This window comes from Pteropus medius, unplaced genomic scaffold, assembly GCF_902729225.1.
Source record: "Pteropus medius unplaced genomic scaffold, Ma_sr-lr_union100, whole genome shotgun sequence".
Lineage (NCBI taxonomy): Eukaryota > Metazoa > Chordata > Mammalia > Chiroptera > Pteropodidae > Pteropus > Pteropus medius.
The window spans coordinates 19287953-19308343 of NW_024352784.1; the positions used below are offsets into that span (position 1 = coordinate 19287953).

The following is a 20391-nucleotide window of genomic DNA, read 5'->3' on the forward strand; positions in this document are numbered from 1 at the left end:
ACATATAGATACAAAGAGATTCAGTACAAAGAATTTTCTTACATGATGATGGGGACTGGTTATTCAAGCCCCAAATCCATAGACAGGGTAGCCACCATGAAAGAAGGGCAGGCTGGAACTCTCAGGCACGGGCTGATAGCCTGCCCTATATGTAAATTTCTATTTTCACATCATACCCTGGACTACCTTTGCCTTCTTTACCACTGGAAATAGAGTCATTAGTGCTTTTAAATCCAATCAAATTAGAGAAGGATTCCAGAAAACCTCAAACCAATGCAGAAAATTCATCCTTAAGATTCCGTTTCTCTAGAACCACTTCTGGTTCCAGAATTTGGATCAGTCAGGGAAGCAGAAACAGTAGGATAGAAAGAGATTTATTGTAAGGAATTGACTTAACATGATTAGGGGAGCTATAGAGACAAGTCTGAAATCTGTAGGGCAGGCCACCAGAAAGAGCAAACTGGAACTCTTGGGCATGGGCTCAGGCTGCTGTCCACGGGCAGAATTTCCTCTTCATTTGGGAAAGCCTCGGCTTGGCTCATAGGGCTCTTTGGCTGATTGAATCGGGCCTACTGGGATTATCTAGGATAACCTCACTTGCTTAGTTAACTGATTATGGCCTTTAATCACATCTACAAAATAGCTTCACAGCAACACCCAGATTAATGTCTGATGGAATAAATGGAGACTGCCGTCTAGCCGGGTTGACACATCTGATGACTGTCACTCCTGTGCATGGCCATCCAGTGACTGCATCAGCCTCACCCTTTCCTGCTAGTGCACACACTCCCATGCTTACCCTCAAGTTGCTGACAGTTTAACTTCAGCGTGCACAATCAGTGTCTAGGATATTTTTAATGGAGGAAAATTCACATGACATAAAATTAACCATTTTAAAGTACACAATTCAGTGGCATTTAGTACATTCACAATTTATGTAACCATCGCCTCTAACTAGTCCCAAAACATTTCATTCACCCCAGAAGAGACCTTCGTACCCTCATTCTACCCTCATCATCTAGATATTTAAAAATTAATCTGGACAGCAACGTTATCAGGGCATCATCAGGAGAACTTGGACTTGTAAAGCCTGTTACACCTGCTGATCTGCTGGGGGCAGAGGTGCCCTTCGTGCTGGGCAGGGGCTGAAGGTCAGCTACTCTTTGACGATATTGGGGCTGTAGTTGGGTTTGACAGCTTCCGCGAGCTCCCGTGCGTACATCTCATATCTGCCTGTCATCTGAAAGCAGAACAGAGGTGCTTTAGAGGAGAGTTAGGTTGACTGTCCCCAATCTTTTTGGCACCAGGGACTGGCGCCCCTATGAAAATCTAATGCCTGATGTGACCTGGAGTGGAGCTGAGGTGGTGATGCTAGCGCTGGGAAGCATCTGCAAATACAGACGAAGCTTTGCTCACTCGCCCCACCCTGGCCATCCCCTGCTGAGTGGCCCCGTTCCTAACCGGCGACTGACCAGTACCTGTCCACGGCCCCGGGGGGGTGAGGACCCCTGCTTTAGAGGTTCCCCATTTATAAACATTCCTCATTTACTCGCCATCACCACTTGCCACTAGAGGGCAGACATAGGACAGAAATGAGTCAGGAAGCCTGGACAACTTCAGACTAATAACAGAGAAACAACCCTGTGTGACCTCTCAGCACTGATTTGGGGGCGGCTGTGGTAAAGATCACGGATGCCGAGATGACTCACACACCCCGGCCCCTCCTGCTGGAAGACCTTTGTGATCTGTTCTTCCAGAAGGTGTGGTCTGCCCCAAGGCAGGAGGGAGGGCTCTCCGGCAGTCCTGCTGAACCCAGAAAAGCAGCCCACAGCCCAGAGAGGGGACCTGCTCCAGGTCACTAGTCAGGGATGGAGTTGTATATGATCTGCACCATGGTCTCCTGGCTCTGGGTCTGGAGGTCCGTCCACTCCATATGTCACTTCATCATCATGGACACAGGCAGAGGCTGGGAGAGGGTAGGGGCAGGACTGGAAAGCCCACCCAGGGTGCTTATACCCCAGCGTTCCCTCCCTCTCTCTTTCCTGAAGCCTTGACAAGAGCTTGTGCCCATCACCACAGCTTCGGAAGGCTTCTGCTTTCAAAGAGTTACCAATGAGAAAACATTCCATTTATTGGTTCCAACTTCTAAATGCATGGATTCCTGCATTGATCTGAACTCCCCAGGAAGAGAAGAGACAGGCCAAGAGACTTTCCCATGGGCAACGCCTTGTTTGTCTGAGAGGACCTGAGCCTGAGGAAAAGTGCTCAGGGACCAACGGTCAGGTAAATGGGGGCCCGGGCCTAAAGCCCTTGTCTGGCTGGATCCAAAGCCATGGTTCCTCCTGAACATGCTGCGCAAAGTCATTTAGTCATGAAAATGTGACATTCATTTGTATGTACAGTTTGCTTATAAATAGGTGCTGATTTGGTGGAAATACTGTTCGACATTAATACAGCAAATTCCATATGCATCCATGATGAGACATCATAGTCTGTGGGATCCCAGGCCATGGCTGCCACTGCCCCATTCCAGGAGGGCAGGCACCTACTGTCCTCTCGCAATTCCTGGCACCTATTCTCCTCTCACAGGTATTAGGTCTCAAAAGCTGCTTGAGACATTTCAAGTTAAGCCTCTTCTTTTATAAATGGAAGCACTAAGGCCCAGGAGCAGAAGGTCTTTACTTAAGATGACTGAGGATGGAGGTGACAGAGCCAGGCCTAGATTCCATTTCTCTACATGACCCATTTTCCCTCTATTGTCCAGGCCTAGGCCATGGAGTCTGGCCACAGGCAGAGCCAGACACACACATTTATCTTTGATAAGTGCAAATGCCTGGAAAGGAAAAAAGGATTAGAGAAGCCAATCTACTCTATTCTCTGGACAAATGAAATTGAGATTAATTTGTTTGAAGGCGCCCAGAATCTAAATCAGATGAGAGCAGAATTTATTGAAGCCTGCTGTCTGAGCGTCATTTCACCCAATGGTTCCTCCCCTGTGCAACAGCCTTGGCTGGGCAAGCTGGAGCCTGCAAGGAGGCAGAGACCCAGCCCTCTGCTCAACTCGGAGCCTTGCATGGGCTGTCCCAGAGGGTAAGCCCTGAGAGCAGAATGGGGGCCAAAAAAGAGGAGAAGGGCAGCAGCAGAGGACTCAGGGACCTACTTTGAAGTTCCAGATGTCATTTATTTGCCGACAGAGGTTGAGGTTGAGCTCAGCAACCAGCAGTCCCTCTCGGTTTCGGGAGAGCCCAGGAGTGCGGCTACTGTCAGGTGCTGCCACGTAGCTTGAGCCATAGAAGTAGCCAAAGTCATGGTGAGCTTTGAAAGAGTAAAGAGAAACACCATGAGCTTTACAGGCACACAGTGGACTCTGTGGAGGAGGGGCAGGCACATCAAGGGATGCCCAGGACAAAAAATCCACACCACCCACCCAGCATCTGCCAAGCGCTAAAGCCCCAAGGACACACTTCCGTCCTCAGCCCTGACAGCTCAGACAGTTGCTGCAAAAGTCACCCTCACAGCCCTCACCTCTGCCTCTGGGAATATTTCTAAAAGTCACTCTTGTAGAGATGTTTGGTCCTTTGTTCCCAACATCAGCCACATACAGCCTAGGGGAGTCATATGGCTCTGCAGGGCTTCCTATGTGACCTGCTTCCTGTGGTGGCCTCGCGCAGCAAGCTAGAGGCTCTGCCTTCACTCGACTTGCCAGTTGTGTCACCCGTACCCTTGTTCCATGCCTTGGTCTCACCAGTACGGTGGCCACCCTGCAGGCATGTAAGGAGCAGGCCGGCACAGTGCATGGCCTGGCAGAGGCCCGGATGTAGCAGGCACCCAGTGAACCTCATTTTCCTGCCTCTTCCACAACTCCGTCTGCAGGGAGCTAACAGGAATTGAAGACCCTGTAAGTCTGGGGTCTAGAGCGGAGGGATATGCGACCCTTTCAGGGAGCGCTTTTCTGGGAAACAGACCCAGGGGACATCCTGAGCTAGCTCAGACCCCTCCTTGGTGAGAAGGAAGTCCCTCCCTCCCATATTCCTGGCCAGAGAGGTAGGACCAGCAGAGGTGAGGTGACACCTGCCCTCAGATCAAAATAAGTTATGGCTTCTAGGATCCCAGCGCAATCCATGCTAGTGATCTGGAGCATTTGTACAGCTGAGGGGGGAATGGACAAGGACAAAAGAGAGGAGTAAGTGAGGTCTTTTGGGTGGATGAAGCACCCAGGGAGCTCACAAAGGGCTCCTCCCCCACATCTTCTTGGTCCATCTTCATGCCAGCCCCGAGGAAGGATGGAGTCCAATCCAATCCCATTTGATCTCTGTCCAGGGACTGAGGTGGTCACAAGCTCAGGACCGCCTATCCATATCCTGGGCAAAGTCAGGCTCCCACGCTGTGGGCAAGAGAGCCGAGAGGAGTCAGTTTCTCTGCCAGATGTGCAGACATGATCTGTGGGGCAGACCCCACCCGGAGAAGGCAGATGGGGAAGGGGACAGTGAGGCCCACTCCTTAACTGCAGCCTCCAACACCAAAGAAATTCATGGAACATACCTTTCTTCCCATCTCCGGAGGTAAACTCATTCGGGAAGTGCTCCTGTGAAATAAAACCAAGGTGAGATGCACCTATAGGTGGCACTACCTCTACATTCATCACAAAGTCAGGCTGAGGTGGAGTTCGTAAAGATATAAGGTGAGATGGAATGGCCTGTCCTCACTGTCCCTAATGAATCCCTAGCACTGGGCAAAAATGCAGGCCAGGCAGCCTGCCAGGAATTTGACAAGCAAGGTAAAGATCTGGATTTTTTTTTTTTTCCTTTGGGGAGCTTATAATCTGCTGGGAGAGAAGAAAGGCATTGCAGAGAAGTTCTTAGGGCTATGAAGGCGGTTGGGGTTTGCCTGCTGATGTAACAAAGCCCTAGCCTGGGGTCTGTGAGGGCAGTAAGGGGGTATCCACACACTGTTTTCGGTATTTCCCCCAAAGCTTAATAGAAACTGCGCACCAAGCTATGATGGGGTTACACAAGTTAATTAAAACATCAAGTTCCTTTATGTTGCCAGAAATTAGACCAATTTAGTATAGAAACCTTGGTTATCTCAGACGAATTGGATGCTCTGATTAGAGTTTGAAATCTGCTAAATAAGAACGAGAAGAATATTACGTATTAAATGCATCCTGTTCAGTAGTCAGAATCATTCAGTGCATGGGGTTCACGGGGGAAAATACGAAACCAGACACTTCGTGGTGACAGAGTAAGAGCCTTTCAAAACAGTTTCAGCTAAAAACAAAAGACAAAAATAGAGAGGGAACATAGTGCTATCTTTAAAAGTAACGGACTAAGCCAGTTTCCTCCCTTCCGGGCCCCTAGGATTTGTGGCACGAAGAGAGGAAACAGGGAGAAGAGAGGTCTGACATGTCATGTCCCCTGCCCCACCTGCCAGCAGACAGCAGACAGCAGCTTCTTTGCTTGTGGCCTTCGCTGATCTGAAGAGGCTAGGCCCCCTCTGGCAGGCAGGTTTCACGGCAGCTTATCGCTCTGTCCCCTTGCCAGCACACCTGGTTGACCAAGTTGAGGAGCCTGGCCAGACCTCGGGGACTTACCTTGCCCACGCGATTGATGGCGCAGGTGAAGCAGTGATTGGCTATGGCTGCATTCCGGGCCTCAACTGGCCACATGGACTCACTGTGAGAGAAGAACGAAAGGTACTAAGTTTCTAACTTCCCAGCCAGACTCTATGGATGCTTAGCCCCGAGTTGCAGGGGCCAGCCCTTCCAGGCCTTCAGTGGGGATGGCCGGGGAGACTTTTTATGCCCATGGGTAACCCTTAACCTAGAAGCAGGCCAGCTTTTTCTCAGCTTGTCCCATGCTCCAGGCCATGGAGCCTTCTGCAGGCAGAAGCAGCCCTGGATCAAGTCTTCTCCCTGAGCCTCAGGTTTCCTTTTCGGAAACTTTCTCAAAGGGAGATTGTAAAGACTTAACGACCGTCCGGGCAGGTGAAGCTTCTAGAGGGGCCTGTGTGGCAGGAGCTCCAGAACTGCTACTTCTCATTCCTTCCTTCCTCAAGGGTCCGTGAGGAACCTGCTTTTCAGGCTGGGCAGTCTTACCTGGAAAATGTCAGAGGGAAGCTGAGGGCCTGGAGGCTCTGCACTGCCCTGCGAAGGCTCTAACTGCCTGCCCCAACCCTGCTGTGATGCCTTATACAGCAATCTCCACAGGGGGAGATGTCAGGCCAAGCTAACAGGGTAAACCCAGAGGAATTTAGCTAATGGTGGTGACGGTGCGGGGCAGGGGTAGATCCTGTAGCAGGAGTTACCTCCCCTGAGCCAGTCTCCGTTTCCCAGTGCCTTCTCATTTCCATCTCTAAGTAAGGGCTCTGCTTCTCTTAGTAGTATAGGAAAAGAGGCAGCCCCCAGGCACAGCTAAGCTGTGGGCTTTCCTCAGTCCAGCGCCTACACAGGGGAGGACGTGGCAGGAGACTTGGCCCTAATCAGAGACCCTGTCCTTCTCCAGCCCGCCAACTAAAATGTGCCATGGAATTCAGTGGGCCTTCTGGTCACTAATTATCTCTTGTCTGAGGAACAGCATCATTAAGATTCTGGATTGACAGATATAATGCCCACTTAGAAACACTGAGTGATTGGGAGCAAAATGCCCTGGAATCTTCCTTCCTGTCAGCATGCACCTGGTTTAAATCGGGGAGTAGGTGGAGGGGGTGGATGCTTGTCACAAGCCCAATTCTCAGGAGGATTCACGTGTCTGGGTGGAAAAAAAAAAATCACAGGCTTGATTGAGGGGACTCATTTTGCTGCTTTTTTCTACCAGCTGCTAAGCTGAGCTGACAAAACTTTTAAGAAAGGAGTTTTACAGAAACACACCCATAAATGACATTTTCAAGAATTAAATAGACAGTTGCAGGGCGAGTGCCATAAAACATCTTTCTTGCAATTCTCCAGGGAGGGTGTACTGCGTAGGACTCAAACCTACAGCTGGCAATAAAACTTAGGCTCTCAAAACAAGCGAGGGAAAGGAAGCCGGAGGTTCGTGAGAGCCCAGCGCGTGCTGGAATCACGGAGATCCCAGTGGGGGTGTGGGGACATCTGCCATATTCCCAGTGTGGCTACAGGAGCCCCTAAAAATAATCAGAGTGGGAAGATGAAATGCAGCGAGGGAAAGGGACAGCGGCTTTCGAACTGCATGGCAGAAGTCTCCGACCACACGGGCTGCATAGGATTGTCAGGATGAGGTGCTTTTATCGAAAAGCACTTCAGCTCTATTGTGTGCTTAGGATTGTGAGACCCCAAAACGAGTGAGGACACCCTGCTGAACCACAGCGAGCAGGGCAGCGGGAGATGCCAGACATCGGGATAGATGATTCTGGAAGCTGGCAGCCGATGCTTGTGTAAAGCTGGTGGGGATTTGCCCAGCATCGTGCTTAAAAGCACTCATAATCAATTCCGCAAATAATCATTTATCATTTAAAGAAAATCATCCAGAATTGCACCATCCTAATAAATGATCTTTTGTAATGTTTCCGCACTCCATGACCATCTTGGCACAAAAAAATGTTTACAGAGTTCTGACCACAGCCTGGAAATATCATTTTTACTCATGGGCTTTTGTCACGACGCGGCATCATCTTCATAAGGACTCTTTTTAGTGGCTGTATAATAACCCATGGAAGAAGTGGACTGAAACTTACCTAACCCCGACATTTTTCTCCCTTCTAGCTTTTTCTTATTATAAGCAGAGCTTCCAGAAACTTCTTCAAGTGTACGACGTTTTTCTCCTCTTTTGGGTAAAGTTCAAAGGGGTATAATTATCTCACATCAAAGGGTGTGAACATTTTAATAGCTCATGAAACATACTGCTTTCCAAAAGACCTGTTAGCATTTTAACTGCCAGCCTCACTAAACCCTTAAAAGGCCTGAGGAAGGAAAATCAATAATTTTTATAAGCCGAATAGGCAGCTGAGGACATAAGCAGTTATGTACTTATTACGCCGGGTGCTTCTGCTTGCAAATTAAGGCTAATAAAAGGGAGCGGGGTCAGGGAGGTGGCCATTGGAGTCTGAGACCACAGCTTTGCCTGCCCTGGCCCAAGAGTCAGCCCAGATGCCCAGCGTGTTGGCTTCAGGTTCTTTCAGGGCCCTGCGGGGAGATGGAGCTTGCCGAATGCCTTACACATGGCTAGCAGGAGGGGGCTGCCCTATGGGGTGGCCTAGAGGTTCTGCCAAGGCCAGGTGACTAGAGGACCAGTAGCCACCTTATATCACAACTGTCATAGTGAGCAAGTTGCCATGAGGCCGCAGGGAGATCCTCTGAGGGGAAAGCTACAACTGTGATTCCCCCTGCCACTGAACAGCACCCCTCCTGGACGCGGACGTGACCTTCACATGCGCAGACAGGGCCGTGACCCTGAGGTAGCAGGCAGGGTTTGGGTTCTGCCTCAAGAAGAAACCTGCTGTGCAAATCAGAATGCTTGAGGGGATGTCACTCTGGAGAAGGGGGCACCTTGTTTAAAAGAATAGGTAAAGGAAATATCACATTCCGACATTTAGAAGAAATTTGACTTAAATTTCGTCGAAAACAAGGACAAGAGTGACAGTTGTGAGCCGCCAGGGAACTCAAAGCTGACTACCAGAACTCTTCCAGCTGCCCCCCACAAAGGAACCAGGGACGCCCTCCCAACCCCCACGCCGCTGGGGTACTGGCAAGTAGGACAACAGAGAGTGCAAGCCAGCACCTACTGATCCAGGCACCCGAGCGCTTGGAAGGAAGTGAGCTGGGGAGGAAGATATTTACACACAAAATTCCTAGAGCTTTGGTACTTGTCAACGATGCGAAACTAGAAACCACCCAAATGCTCAGCCGTTGGGGAAGAGAGAAGCAGTAGAAGTGTAGTGGTCATGCGGAGTCATCTTAGCTCGGCTGTCACTATTAAATGCGGAGCCCCAGGGGTCCTGCCCAGGAGCTCCGGAGTTGGCAGGGCCGGCCCCACTGCCTTGGTCAGAACAGTCTAATCTGTTTCAGGATTAGGGTGACACCTGAACACGTGTTAGGTGTTTTAAGAAGAAAACACTTTGCTGGTTAAAAACAAGCTTCAGAGCCACTTGGCTGGTCTGTTAAGGACCCTCTCAGCTCCGACTCCCTTATTTGCTCCTCTTATGCAGAAGCCCACCCTCCATGCACTGGATGCTGCAGACAGGAGGTTTAGGAATCCACAGTGCCACCTCGGCTCGCCCAGGAGCACAGCAGCTGTGACGGGGAGGAGAGCTAATGCTGGCCAGACACTCACTACTCCGGTCACTTTAAAAGAGGAGCTTTTTTGAATCCTGACAACTCTGGGGGCAAATGGTGGGGATCATTATCATCTCAGGGTTTAGAGTCATAGCAAAGGATAGTGTTTCACAGCAGAGAAGCTCTTTAGGAGGGATTGTAATTGATTTTTTTTTTTTTCATGGAAAAGTTGGTTAAATATGCAACATGCAATCCCAGGGCTCGGATTCGTTAGCTGTGTTGGTGGTCACGCCTGCCTGTTACCTAACCCACCTCCAAGAACCCTCCCAAATCCCGCCTGCTGAGGGACCTGAGTGCTCCGATAGTGGCCGACGGGTTGAAGATGATCTCGGCCCCGTTGATGCTGTACATGAGCCAGTTGAGGGGGTGGTGCCGCCCGTAGCAAATGTTCACTGCGATCCTCCCAAATTGCGTCTGGAACACGGGGTGGCCGAGGTTTCCCTCCATGTAGTAAGTTGACTGGAAAACAAAGGGCCATATATTGAAGCCTCTGAGCTGTAAGATTTCCCTTTCCTTAGACTTGGCAGAAAAAAATGAAATATCACCAGTATTCCAAAAGTGACACTCGTGGGTGTGACTCTACTTTAAGTTTCAAAATTTCAATATGCTTCAAAAACAAAAACACACACACAAAAACCCCCAGACACAATAACTACAAGCCAACCCAAGGGGAAATCACCATGGCTTAAGCATTTACCCACAGTTTCTTCTGTGACATACCAAAAAAAACCCCAAAGCAACTTCCCACAGTATTTCCAAGGAGAAACTTTGATTAGGTTTCAGTCATGGTACAGCTAAAGGCTGAGGTTTGGTCAGTGTTAACATAAGTTGGTCAATGTCCTCACCAATCACATGTTCCTATAAAGAAGGTCAGAGCCGAAGAGACCAGAAGCTCATCCAGAGCAACCCTTGCCTGCTAGGGGAAGGACACCGGAGCCCGAGTGGACATGTGACTTGCCCAGCTCACTCACTCCCATCTGAGACTAGAACACACACCCTGACAGTGCTCTTCTCCACAAAGTCCCTGGGCATTCTGCCTGGGGCTAAGGACGTCCCTGCTGGGCAGACAGGTGGGATAAAGTCCCTCCCTCTTCACCTGCCCCCTCGGGGTGCTGGCTCTGGGACATTTTCATGGATGGTGCTAGGGTTAGGGTGGAGGGCAGGTTGGGGTCCCAAACAGATCTGCTCCTGGAGCATTTCTCAGCCTCCCATTAATTTCAAAATTTTCCAGGGTCGGGCAGCAACCAGGAAGTGCACATGTGCTAGACACCAGAGCAGATCCTGGGGCGTCGAGACAAGCCCTTCACTGTCTGCAGGGAGCTAAAGATTAATCTCAGGGTAAACAGCCAAGGGACACGTCCTCCTGCCCCCAAGTCCAGCTGTTACTGAGAAACGCTGGGTTCTCCTTTCTCTCCAGGGAGCCTCGGCTAGCTTTACAGATCCTTTCTCATCCACCTGACCAGCCTGAGAGCGGCTGGGACTCCCACACATCAGGGATAGCAAAGAAAGACTGGAAACATCACATCCTGAATAACTGTTTATTACAGATCAAGTTCAGATTTCATCTTAGGTATTAGGTAGAGTTCATTTTCCTCCTTCAAATTTCCACTCTCCCCATCCTACCCACCCACAAACTGGCATTAACCAAACAAAACAGCTCCCCTGACTTATACCCTGATCTCGGGGATGAAGCCCCACCTGATACATATGTGCACACATTCACCAACTGTCACCCAACATGTGGACATGGCTGACTCAGTTCCCACATGAGCCATGGACAAGGACCCCCACTCTCCAAACGAGGACTAGGCTGTGACGGGCGAGGAGCTCAGAGCCTGAAAGGGACTGTAGGAATTATTTCATGCTTGTGCACAATTTTTTGGTTTAATTTATATATTACTTACTTAAAAGAAGAATTTCAGGAAGTCAAATTAGGTAATATTAAAAAAAAAATACCCCTCTGTGCTAAAAGTGTTTGGGACTCTCCCGGGAGTGCCCCCTGAATCTTGTCTGCCTGTGTGATGTGGGGTAATGTGGGGAGGCCCCTGGGTGCTGCAGACACACTATGTTCCAGTGTCGCATAATGTGACATGACCCGACACAGAACTTCCCTGACAGAAAGGCTCAGGGAGATTAGGCACAGAAAAGTGAGTGAGCCAGGTTGGTGATCTGAGGGGCAGCTCACCTCATTGAAATCGCCCACTCTGGGGATGTGGTTTTTCCTGGTCTTGCCCAGGACTGCTCCAGAATTGGAGATCACCACAGCTGTGTTCCACAAAACGTCCCCGTGCTCTCCATCTCGTTCCAGGATGGGGGACACCACCACCATGTCATGCTTCTTTGCCAGCTGGAAAAATGATAAACATAGCAGAGTCCTATTTTCAAATGAACTGCCATAGATATTTTATTGAAGAAGTTAGTGGTTCTTCTAAATAACCAGCCTTGGTTCAGAGCCATCACTCGTCGTTTGGAAAACTAAATGCCAGTGTCCTGAGCCCCAAGCTCAGCAAAATAAGAGTAATCATTGCCCTGTGCTCTGTTGGTGGGAATGTAAGATGGTGCAGCCCCTGTGGAAACAGTATGGCAGTTCCTCAGAAATTAAAAATAGAATTACCATATGATCCAACAGCTCCACTTCTGGGTATAATCCAAAAGAATTGAAAGTAGGGTCTCAAAGAGATATGTGCACACCCAATGTTCACAGCAGCATTATTCACAGTAGCCAACAGGTGCAAGTAACCCAAGTGTCTATCAGTGGGTGACTGGATAAACAAACGTGGTATATCCATACAAGGGGATATTATACTATCTTAAAAAGGGAAGAAATTCTGTCACATGGATGCCATCCTTAACATGGATAACCTTGAGGACATGATACTAAGTGAAATAAGCCGGTCGCAAAAGAACAAAGACAGTGTGAATCCACTTATGTGAAGTATCCACAGTAGTCCGATTTGTAGAAACAGAAACTAAAACTTTGGTTGCCAGCAGCTGGGGGTGGAAGGGAGTATTTTGGTGGGTATAGAGCTTCAGATTGACAAGATGAAAAGGTTGTGTTGCAACACGGTGAATGTACTCAACAGTACCGAACCGTATACTTAAACATGGTTAAGATGGTAAATTTTACGTGTCTTTTTTAAAACAATAAAAAAAGAAATAAAAAAAGAATAATCATTGTATTTTTCATCTATATCTTCTTAAAAAAGGCTCTCCGACACTGAATTCTTTTTGTCTCAAATAAGAGCATCAGAACCTGGTGATCACGGGGATGAGCAGCCCCAGCAGGTCATTTGTCCTCAACTCTAACAAGCCTGTCATTACCTTTGGCCTTAATGACAGGAGAGAGGGAACGGCTCGGGGGTGGAAGGTGATGCTATAAGCCATGTTAGGGCGGCCATAAGCCCCTTGGCCACTCTCGATGCAGACGTGTGTCCCCTGGCACCAATTCTCATTTCTACTCTTCCTTTTCTCTTCCTCTAGCCCTAGTTCGGCCATGTCATCTGCAATTGCCTCCTAACCAGTCCCCTTCCTCTTTTCTTCCATAGCACAGAATCGACAACCTGGTGGACGAGACATTTTTTTTCCCCTACTGCCTGAGAACGCTGATGTTTAGAATCCCAAGTCAGTATTGACAGAAGCACCATGATTACAGTTCTGCTCCCAAAACCCCTAAGTACATGTATAAAGTCTGGAACGGGACATGGAGAAATGACAGGAGTTCTTTTGTTTGAGGTGAGAATAAAGATACGTTACCATTTGTAACCTCTTTGAACATTAGGGTTTTTTTTCTTTTTGACAACAGTTTTATCAAGATATAATTCACAAAGCATAAAACTCATTCTTTCAAAGTGTGTCGTTCAGTGGTTTTTTTTTTTTTACTTTTAAAAAATTAATTAAATAATTAAATTTCTTTTATTATTTTATTCTTATTTTTCAATTACAGTTGACATTCAATATTATTTTATAGTAGTCATTCAGCGGTCTTCAACACATTCACAGAATTGTGCAACCATCACCACAATCTAATTTTAGAATATTTTTATCATCCCAGATAGAAACCTCATACCCATTAGCAATCACTCTCCATTCCCTCTCATTGTCCAGCCCCTGGCAACCACTAATCTGCTTTCCGCCTCTGTGTATTTTCCTATTCTGGACATTTTGTATAAATGAGATCATACAAGATGTATCACGAGGTTTAATAAAGAAAAGTGAAGACCAATTTCTATGCCGATGAGACAGGCCATGTAGAGAAGTTTACATAATTCCAGCAAATGGCAAGTGAAGGAGCACGGTTCTGGACAAGAACTCAACCTTGTCCCTGGTCCCCAAGTGCCAGCTCTGCCTTTTGCCACTGTAGAACCTACTATCGGGTCACCGCCAGGCCACCCTTCCCTGGCTGCAGTTCTCTCCCTGAAAAAAGCCATTAAGAGCCCTTCTGGCTCTGAAACTCTTTGAAACTCTTATGATTTTAAGTGAAAGTACAGTAAAAAAAAAAAAAGGGTAGCAAGGAGTCTTATCTAACCTTATCTGGCAAAACAAGCACCAAGCGGATGCATTTTCCATGGTGAGGAGCCACACCCAGCAGCTGTGGCCTTGCTCTGGGACCTGCACATGTCTGGCAGCTACTGCCAGAGGAGCAGTTAATGTCCTACCTTCTGACAGAACCTGGTGGTGGGCCCATCCTCTGCTGACTCGGCAAATTCCGTCCAAGGAAGCGTCTCTCTTGTACAGAAAGCAAAGGGCATGGCTGCAGAGAGGAGAAAGGTCAGAATCATAACCAGTGCTCATGGCCTGGCGGTGGAGGGTCCCAGCCTAGTGCCTCGCGCTACTTTACGAGTCTTGTCCCTGGCTGTGGACACTGGGCAGACCCTAACCTTTCAGGCTTCATAGCAAAACAAGGGGCTAGGCCAAATGTTTGTCCTACAGTCTTACAAGCAATTACAGCACAGGCTTAAACAGATATTTGCACACTTGTGTTCACAGCAGCATTATTCATAAGAGCTGAAAGATGGAAGTAACCTGAGTGTCCACTGATGGATAAATGGATAAACAAAATGTGGTGTATACACACAATGGAATATTCTTCGACCTTAAAAATTCTGACGCATGCTACAACATGGGTGAACCTTGAAGACATTAGACAGTCATAAAAGGACAAATGGCTACATGATTTACATGAGGTACCTAGAATAGGCAAACTCACGGAGACAGAAAGTAGAATATTGGTTGCCAGGGGCTGTGGGGAGGGGAGAATGGGGAGCTGTTGTTTAACTGGGACAGAGTTTTAGTTTGAGACGATGAAAAAATTCTGGAGATGGTGGTGATGGTTGCCCAACAATGTGAACATAATTAATGCCACAGAACTGTACACTTAAAAATAGCTAAAGTAGTGTTATGTTGTGTCTGTTTACCACAATGGAAAAATGTATATATACATATTTTAATTTGCATATGGTACGGCCCCAAACTGCTCCCAACTGGCAGATCCTGAGCTGCTGGGTGGTCTGTAGATTGATAAGAGCATAGTCAAGACTCCTCGGGGGCGGTATCAGAGGCCACTGAGGATAGCACTGGGACTGTGGAGCATCACCACATGAATGTTCCTCCTCCGGGGACATGGAAATCCGCTCACTTAATGACCACACAGGAAGTTTGGGAACCATTGGATAGATTAAGCAGCCCCTAAGGATAGTGCATTACTGTCACGGGCTGCTTAATGGCAGGAATACGTTGAGAAAAGAATCATTAGGCTATTTCGTCATTGTGTGAACATCAGAGTGCACTTACAGAAACCTGGGTGGTATAGTTTACGACACACCTAGACTGTACGGTACAGCCTATCACGCCTGGGCTACAAACATGTACAGCATTGTTACTGTACAAAACAATACAAGATGATGTCAAGCACAAAATAAAATGATGCAAGTGAGAGACATGGTAAACACGAGATGTGTGAGGCTACTGTCGGCCTAACAATGCATACTGTTTTACAGCAAACTTTTTTTTTTTAAAAGCCTACAGCACCTGGTATTCCTAGGTGGTCTCCCATCCAAGTACTAACCAGGCCCGACCCTGCTTAGCTTCTGAGATCAGACGAGATCGGGCACGTTCAGGGTGGCATGGCTGTAGACCAAACTTTTTTTTAAATAAATAATAAGAGTATACTCTAAAATAATGATTAAAAAGCATAATATAGAAAATACATAAACCAGTCATAGTCAGTCGTTTATTATCATTATCAAGTATTACGTACTGCATGTAATGATATGTGCTATACTTTTATATGGCAGGCAGTGCAGTAGGTCCGTTTACACCAGCATCATCGCAAACATGTAATGTGTTGCGCTATGATGTTACGATGACCGTGATGTCACTAGGTGATAGAGATTTTTCAGCTCCACTGTACTCTTATGGGACCATTGCTGTATATGTGGTCTGTTGTTAACAGAAATGTCATTTTGTGGTGCATGACTATATTCCTACGACCTCCGGCTAGATGCCACCGGGGGGCGAATTAAATAGAAAATTTCATTTTTGTTTGCTTTTTTTTTTTTTCCAAATGGTAGGTAAATATATATGTAGTGACAGTTCAAAGAACACTACCTATACCAGGTGCAAATGGCGGTTTCCTGCATAGGAGAGGGAAGGGCCTGCAGTGGGGGTGGGTACCTGGGACCTTCGGCTATGTGTGTTCCGTCACTCCACAGCCCCAGCCACACTCTTTAACACCGCTAGTCTGATGGCATGAACTGGTACCTCACCACAACTGAATGTGCGTTTTCCTTATCACCAGTGAGGGGGCACGCCTTGCTATGAGGTCACTGCCTTCCGGGTTTGTTCTCTAGGCCATCTTGTTAGTATCCTTTGCCCATTTCCTACTGAGCTGTTTGTCTTTTTCTTTTTGGATTACTGAATTCTTTGGATCAATTCTGTATATTCCTTAGATCTCCCTCCTCCTAATAACCCAAGTCCATTTCTTTCAGAGGGATTAGCCTAATGGAAGTTTCCAGATGCTTGCTGTTGTTCTGGTTGCCTTGAACTGAATAACCTGTGGGGAAGGTTTACAGAAAGCTGTGTGATATGACTGATGAGTGATCTAACTGGTTGCCACCCATTTGGGGGTAATAATTGTAGCCAACCTTTCCCAAACATGTACCAGGTGCCCAGCATAGTGCCAAGCCCAGGAATAGGCAGCCTGTCCTCGATACTCCTGTCAAGTAGGTGTGACTCTCCTTGCTTCACAGAGAAGGAAGAGAAGCATTACCCTTCCAATCCCTTCCAGTCCCAGGAAGCCTGGAACTAAGATGAAGAGGCCACCAATGGTGGTGGCCCATGGAGGCACCAACATGGGCACCAGGCTCTGCCAACAACAGTCCCAGGGGCCGTGGCACCAGGCTCAAGACTCCCCAGGCTCCTCTTCAGTGAAGAGGGATAAACTGTTTTAAGAAAGCCAACAAAAAGGCTGTTGATAACAACAACAATAAAAAAAAAAAAAAAAAAAAGATCTTAATGACCATTTATTCTCAGCTTTCAGAGCATTAGAAGAGACTCACATGCCCCATGAGAATAAAGCCTTCCTTTCTGATTTCATTTCAGGTTGCTAAGCTCTCCAAATTTCTCTATTTCCATTTTAATGGGTTCTTTTCCTGTTTGCACAACCACTGTAATGTAAACTGACTTTCAAAACAAAGATGTGGAATAGAAGTTGGGGGAGACTGGCTGCAAAGTCCCAACTACGATTTCAAATTAGAGAGAAAGGGGGTTCCCCATTGATTGAACCAACACTCCTGGAGTCAGGCTGTAAACCTAGCCCTGGCCCTGCCCTCGGGAGCTGCCAGATGACATGGGGGAGCTGAGTTATAACCTGGTGTGGCTGCATGACACTACAGAGTGCTTAGTTCTGTGTTAGGCAAGTCCCCAGGGCCTCTCAAAGGAGGAGGTGTATGTGCTAGGCCTTGATGAATAAGTGGGAATTTTCTAGATCCTAAAACGGGAAGAAGTTGCTTAAGCCATCCAATAAATACTTTTTCATGCCTGTCATGTACTAGGAATTGTTCAAGCCACTACAGATAAAATGGGGGTAGGGGAATGAATAAACAAATGTGGTATTTCATCTAATAGAATATTACGCAGCCATAAAGAGGAATGAAATTCTGACACACGGATGGACCTTGAAAACTTTCTGCTGAGTGAAATAAGCCAGACACGAAAGGACAAATACTGTACGATTCCACTTATATGAGGTACCCAGAGTAGCCAAATTCATAGAGAGAGAAAGTAGAATAGAGGTTATGAAGGTGGGAGAGGAGGGGGAGTTATTGTTTAATGAGTACAAAGTTTTCATTGGAGATGATGAAAAATTGGGGGGTATTGATAATGGTGATAGTTTTTGAATGTATTGAATGTCACTGAATTGTACATTTACCAATGGTTAAAGTAATAAATATTATGTATATTTAATCACAGTTAAAAATTTATTTTTACTATTAAAAAATAAGGGTGGGGATTAAGATGGGAAAAATAAACGAACCTAGTCACTGGCTTTATGGAGCTTACAGTCTAATGAAAGAGGCAGAAAAATCTAAAGTATCGCACAAACAAGAGGAGAAGTACACACATAACAAGAAATGTAAGAAAACGGGAGATTGGACTCACACCCTTGCTTTTTCCTGAAACCCCACCAACATGAAAGTAAAGGGACTTTTATGCCAAGGTAAAAATCCACCAGGACGAGTCACTGAAAGACAATGGCAACAACACATAGGAGGCGAGAGAGCCAAGGGATGCATGATATCTTAGAGGACTGAGAAAATCGAGTCGCCCTGGCAGTGGAGGAGGCCAGGAAGCATCTACTTTTACTGCAGACCCCTCAAAACCTCAGGAGTCAGAGGCATCAAGGAGCTCTGCAGGCGAAGCAGGAAGAAGTGACAAAAAATGATGGGTCAGAAGTCTGTTTAAGAAGCCGTTAGAAGCCTGCATCCCTCCTCCGCTGTGAGAGGCTAGAACGTGCCCCTCACACCCCAGCAGAAGGCTAGAGGCTCACTCTCCAGACAGTTAAACAGAGGGTCTTTGGCCTTGGGGAAACTGGAACAGATAAAGGCAAGTACGGTGTCCAAAACAGAGGAATTAAGTAAACGTCAGCATACGAGACCCCTGTTCTCTTTCTCTTCTTGGCAGGAGATTAGAAGAAACTTCTCTGGAGTATCTGACCAGTCGGAAAAGAATGACCCAAAGACAGTACCACGGGGGACTATGTAACAAATACCTAAATAGGGTCATCCTATCATGAAGTTCGGTAAAGGAATTCCTCCCCAAAACTCAGAGATTGCAATTTGCTTTTTAATCCCCAATTCTTAAAATCAGTCATGAAAAAAATGACCAACTGAAGTAAGTAGGAACCATGCAGAGAGAGGAAAAAAAAAAAACCAGTACTTAATATCCTCAGAGATAAGGGAAGATATTGCAACTATAAAATAAAAACAGGATGTGATAAAAGAGGGACTTTCAGACCAAAAGAACTCTAATAAATTCAAAATATGAGGGCAGAAAAGAAAGATTGAATAGAAGGCTGAATGACAAATGAGATAAAATTTACCAGAAAATTGAGAAAAAAAGACAAAGAGATGAAAAACAGGAGGAAATATATTTTAATAAATTAAGGATCTAGCCCAGGGTTCCAATATCCTCTTAGTAGGATCACAATAAGAGAGAAAAAAAGATGGGAGAAAATCACTAATGAAACAATATATGAAAATTTCCTGGATCTGAAGGACCCAGGTTTCTAGACTGAAAGAACCCACTGAGTACTTAGAATAATGGATTAGAATAGATTCAAACAATGGCCCATCGCTGTGAAATTTCAAAGTATTAGAGAATAAGAGAAGCTCCTACAACCTTCCAGAGAAAAACAAACAGGTCATAAACAATGGGGTCATAAATCAAAATAGCTTTAGACTAGTCAACAACAACCAAAGCCAGAAGACAATGGAGCAAGGTGTGTTTATACTTCTGAAAGAAAATTATTTCTAACCTAGAATTCTATACACAACCAAACTATCAAGTAAGTTGTAGGAGGAACATATTTTCAAATATGCCGGGACCCCAAAAGTTTACCTCATATGTGTTCGTTCTCAGGGAACTATAGTTGACCCTTGAACAATACAGGGGTTAGGGGTGCTAACTCTTTGCCCAGTTGAAAATCTCCATATAAATTTTGACTCTCCCAAAACTTAACTATAGCCTATTGTTGATCGGAAGCCTTACCAATAACATAAACAGTCTATTAACACATATTTTGTATGTTGTATGTTTTATATACTGTATTCTTACAAGTAGATAACCTAGAGAAAAGAAAATACTATTAAGAAAATCAGAAGATGGTATTGGCAGCAAAACAGACACATGGACCAGTGGAACAGAATCGAGAGTCCAGAAGTAAATCCATATTTATATGGGCAAATAATTTTCAACAAAAAAGCCAAAAACATACAGTGGAGAAAGGAAAGCCTCTTCAATAAATAGTGCTGGGAAAATTAGAAGGCCACCTGCAAAAGAATGAAATTAGACTGTTGTCTATCACCACACACCAAAATTAACTCAAAATGGATTAAGGACCTGAGTATAAGACCTGAAACAATAAAATGCATAGAAGAAAACATAGGAATTAAACTCAAGGACTTTGGTCTTGAAGGGAATTTTATGAATTTGACCTCAAAGGCAAAGGAAGTAAAATCTAAAATAAATGAATGGGACGACATCAAACTGAAAAGCTTCTGCTCAGCAAAAGAAATTGTCAACAAGGTAAAGAGACAACCATCTCAATGGGAAAATATGTTTGCAAGCGACGCCTCCGATAAGGGCCTAATATCTAAAATATACAGAGAACTCATACGATTCAATAATAACAAAAAATGGGCAGAGGGCCTGAACAGACACTTCTCCCTAGAGGACATACAAATGGCCTACAAACATATGAAAAGATGCTTAACATCGCTAGCTGTTAGGGAAATGCAAATCAAAATCACAATGAGATACCATCTCACACCTGTTAGAATAGCTATAATCAACAAGACAAGTAATAACAAATGTTGGAGAGGATGCGG

General features: G+C 46.2%; 1 protein-coding gene and 1 non-coding gene across 3 annotated transcripts in view; both read right to left on the reverse strand.

The window, feature by feature from the left end:
* Positions 1 to 165: 165 nt before the first annotated feature.
* Positions 166 to 20391, reverse strand: part of UPB1 (beta-ureidopropionase 1) — a 30612-nt gene continuing 10386 nt past the window's right edge. Inside the window, exons 4-10 of one of the 2 annotated variants that reach the window (XM_039847716.1) lie at positions 13942 to 14036; positions 11472 to 11633; positions 9576 to 9745; positions 5591 to 5672; positions 4543 to 4585; positions 3161 to 3315; positions 180 to 1240 (exon numbers count right to left, since the gene is read on the reverse strand). In XM_039847716.1, the coding sequence (XP_039703650.1) occupies positions 1157 to 1240; positions 3161 to 3315; positions 4543 to 4585; positions 5591 to 5672; positions 9576 to 9745; positions 11472 to 11633; positions 13942 to 14036 (791 nt within the window). In that variant the 3' untranslated portion in view covers positions 180 to 1156. Of the gene's footprint in view, positions 1241 to 3160; positions 3316 to 4542; positions 4586 to 5590; positions 5673 to 9575; positions 9746 to 11471; positions 11634 to 13941; positions 14037 to 20391 lie in introns of both variants that reach the window. The other variant, XM_039847717.1, reaches the window with a different exon arrangement.
* Positions 15302 to 15420, reverse strand: LOC120590708 (5S ribosomal RNA). The gene has a single exon (XR_005649759.1). It is a non-coding gene; the product is annotated as a 5S ribosomal RNA (ribosomal RNA).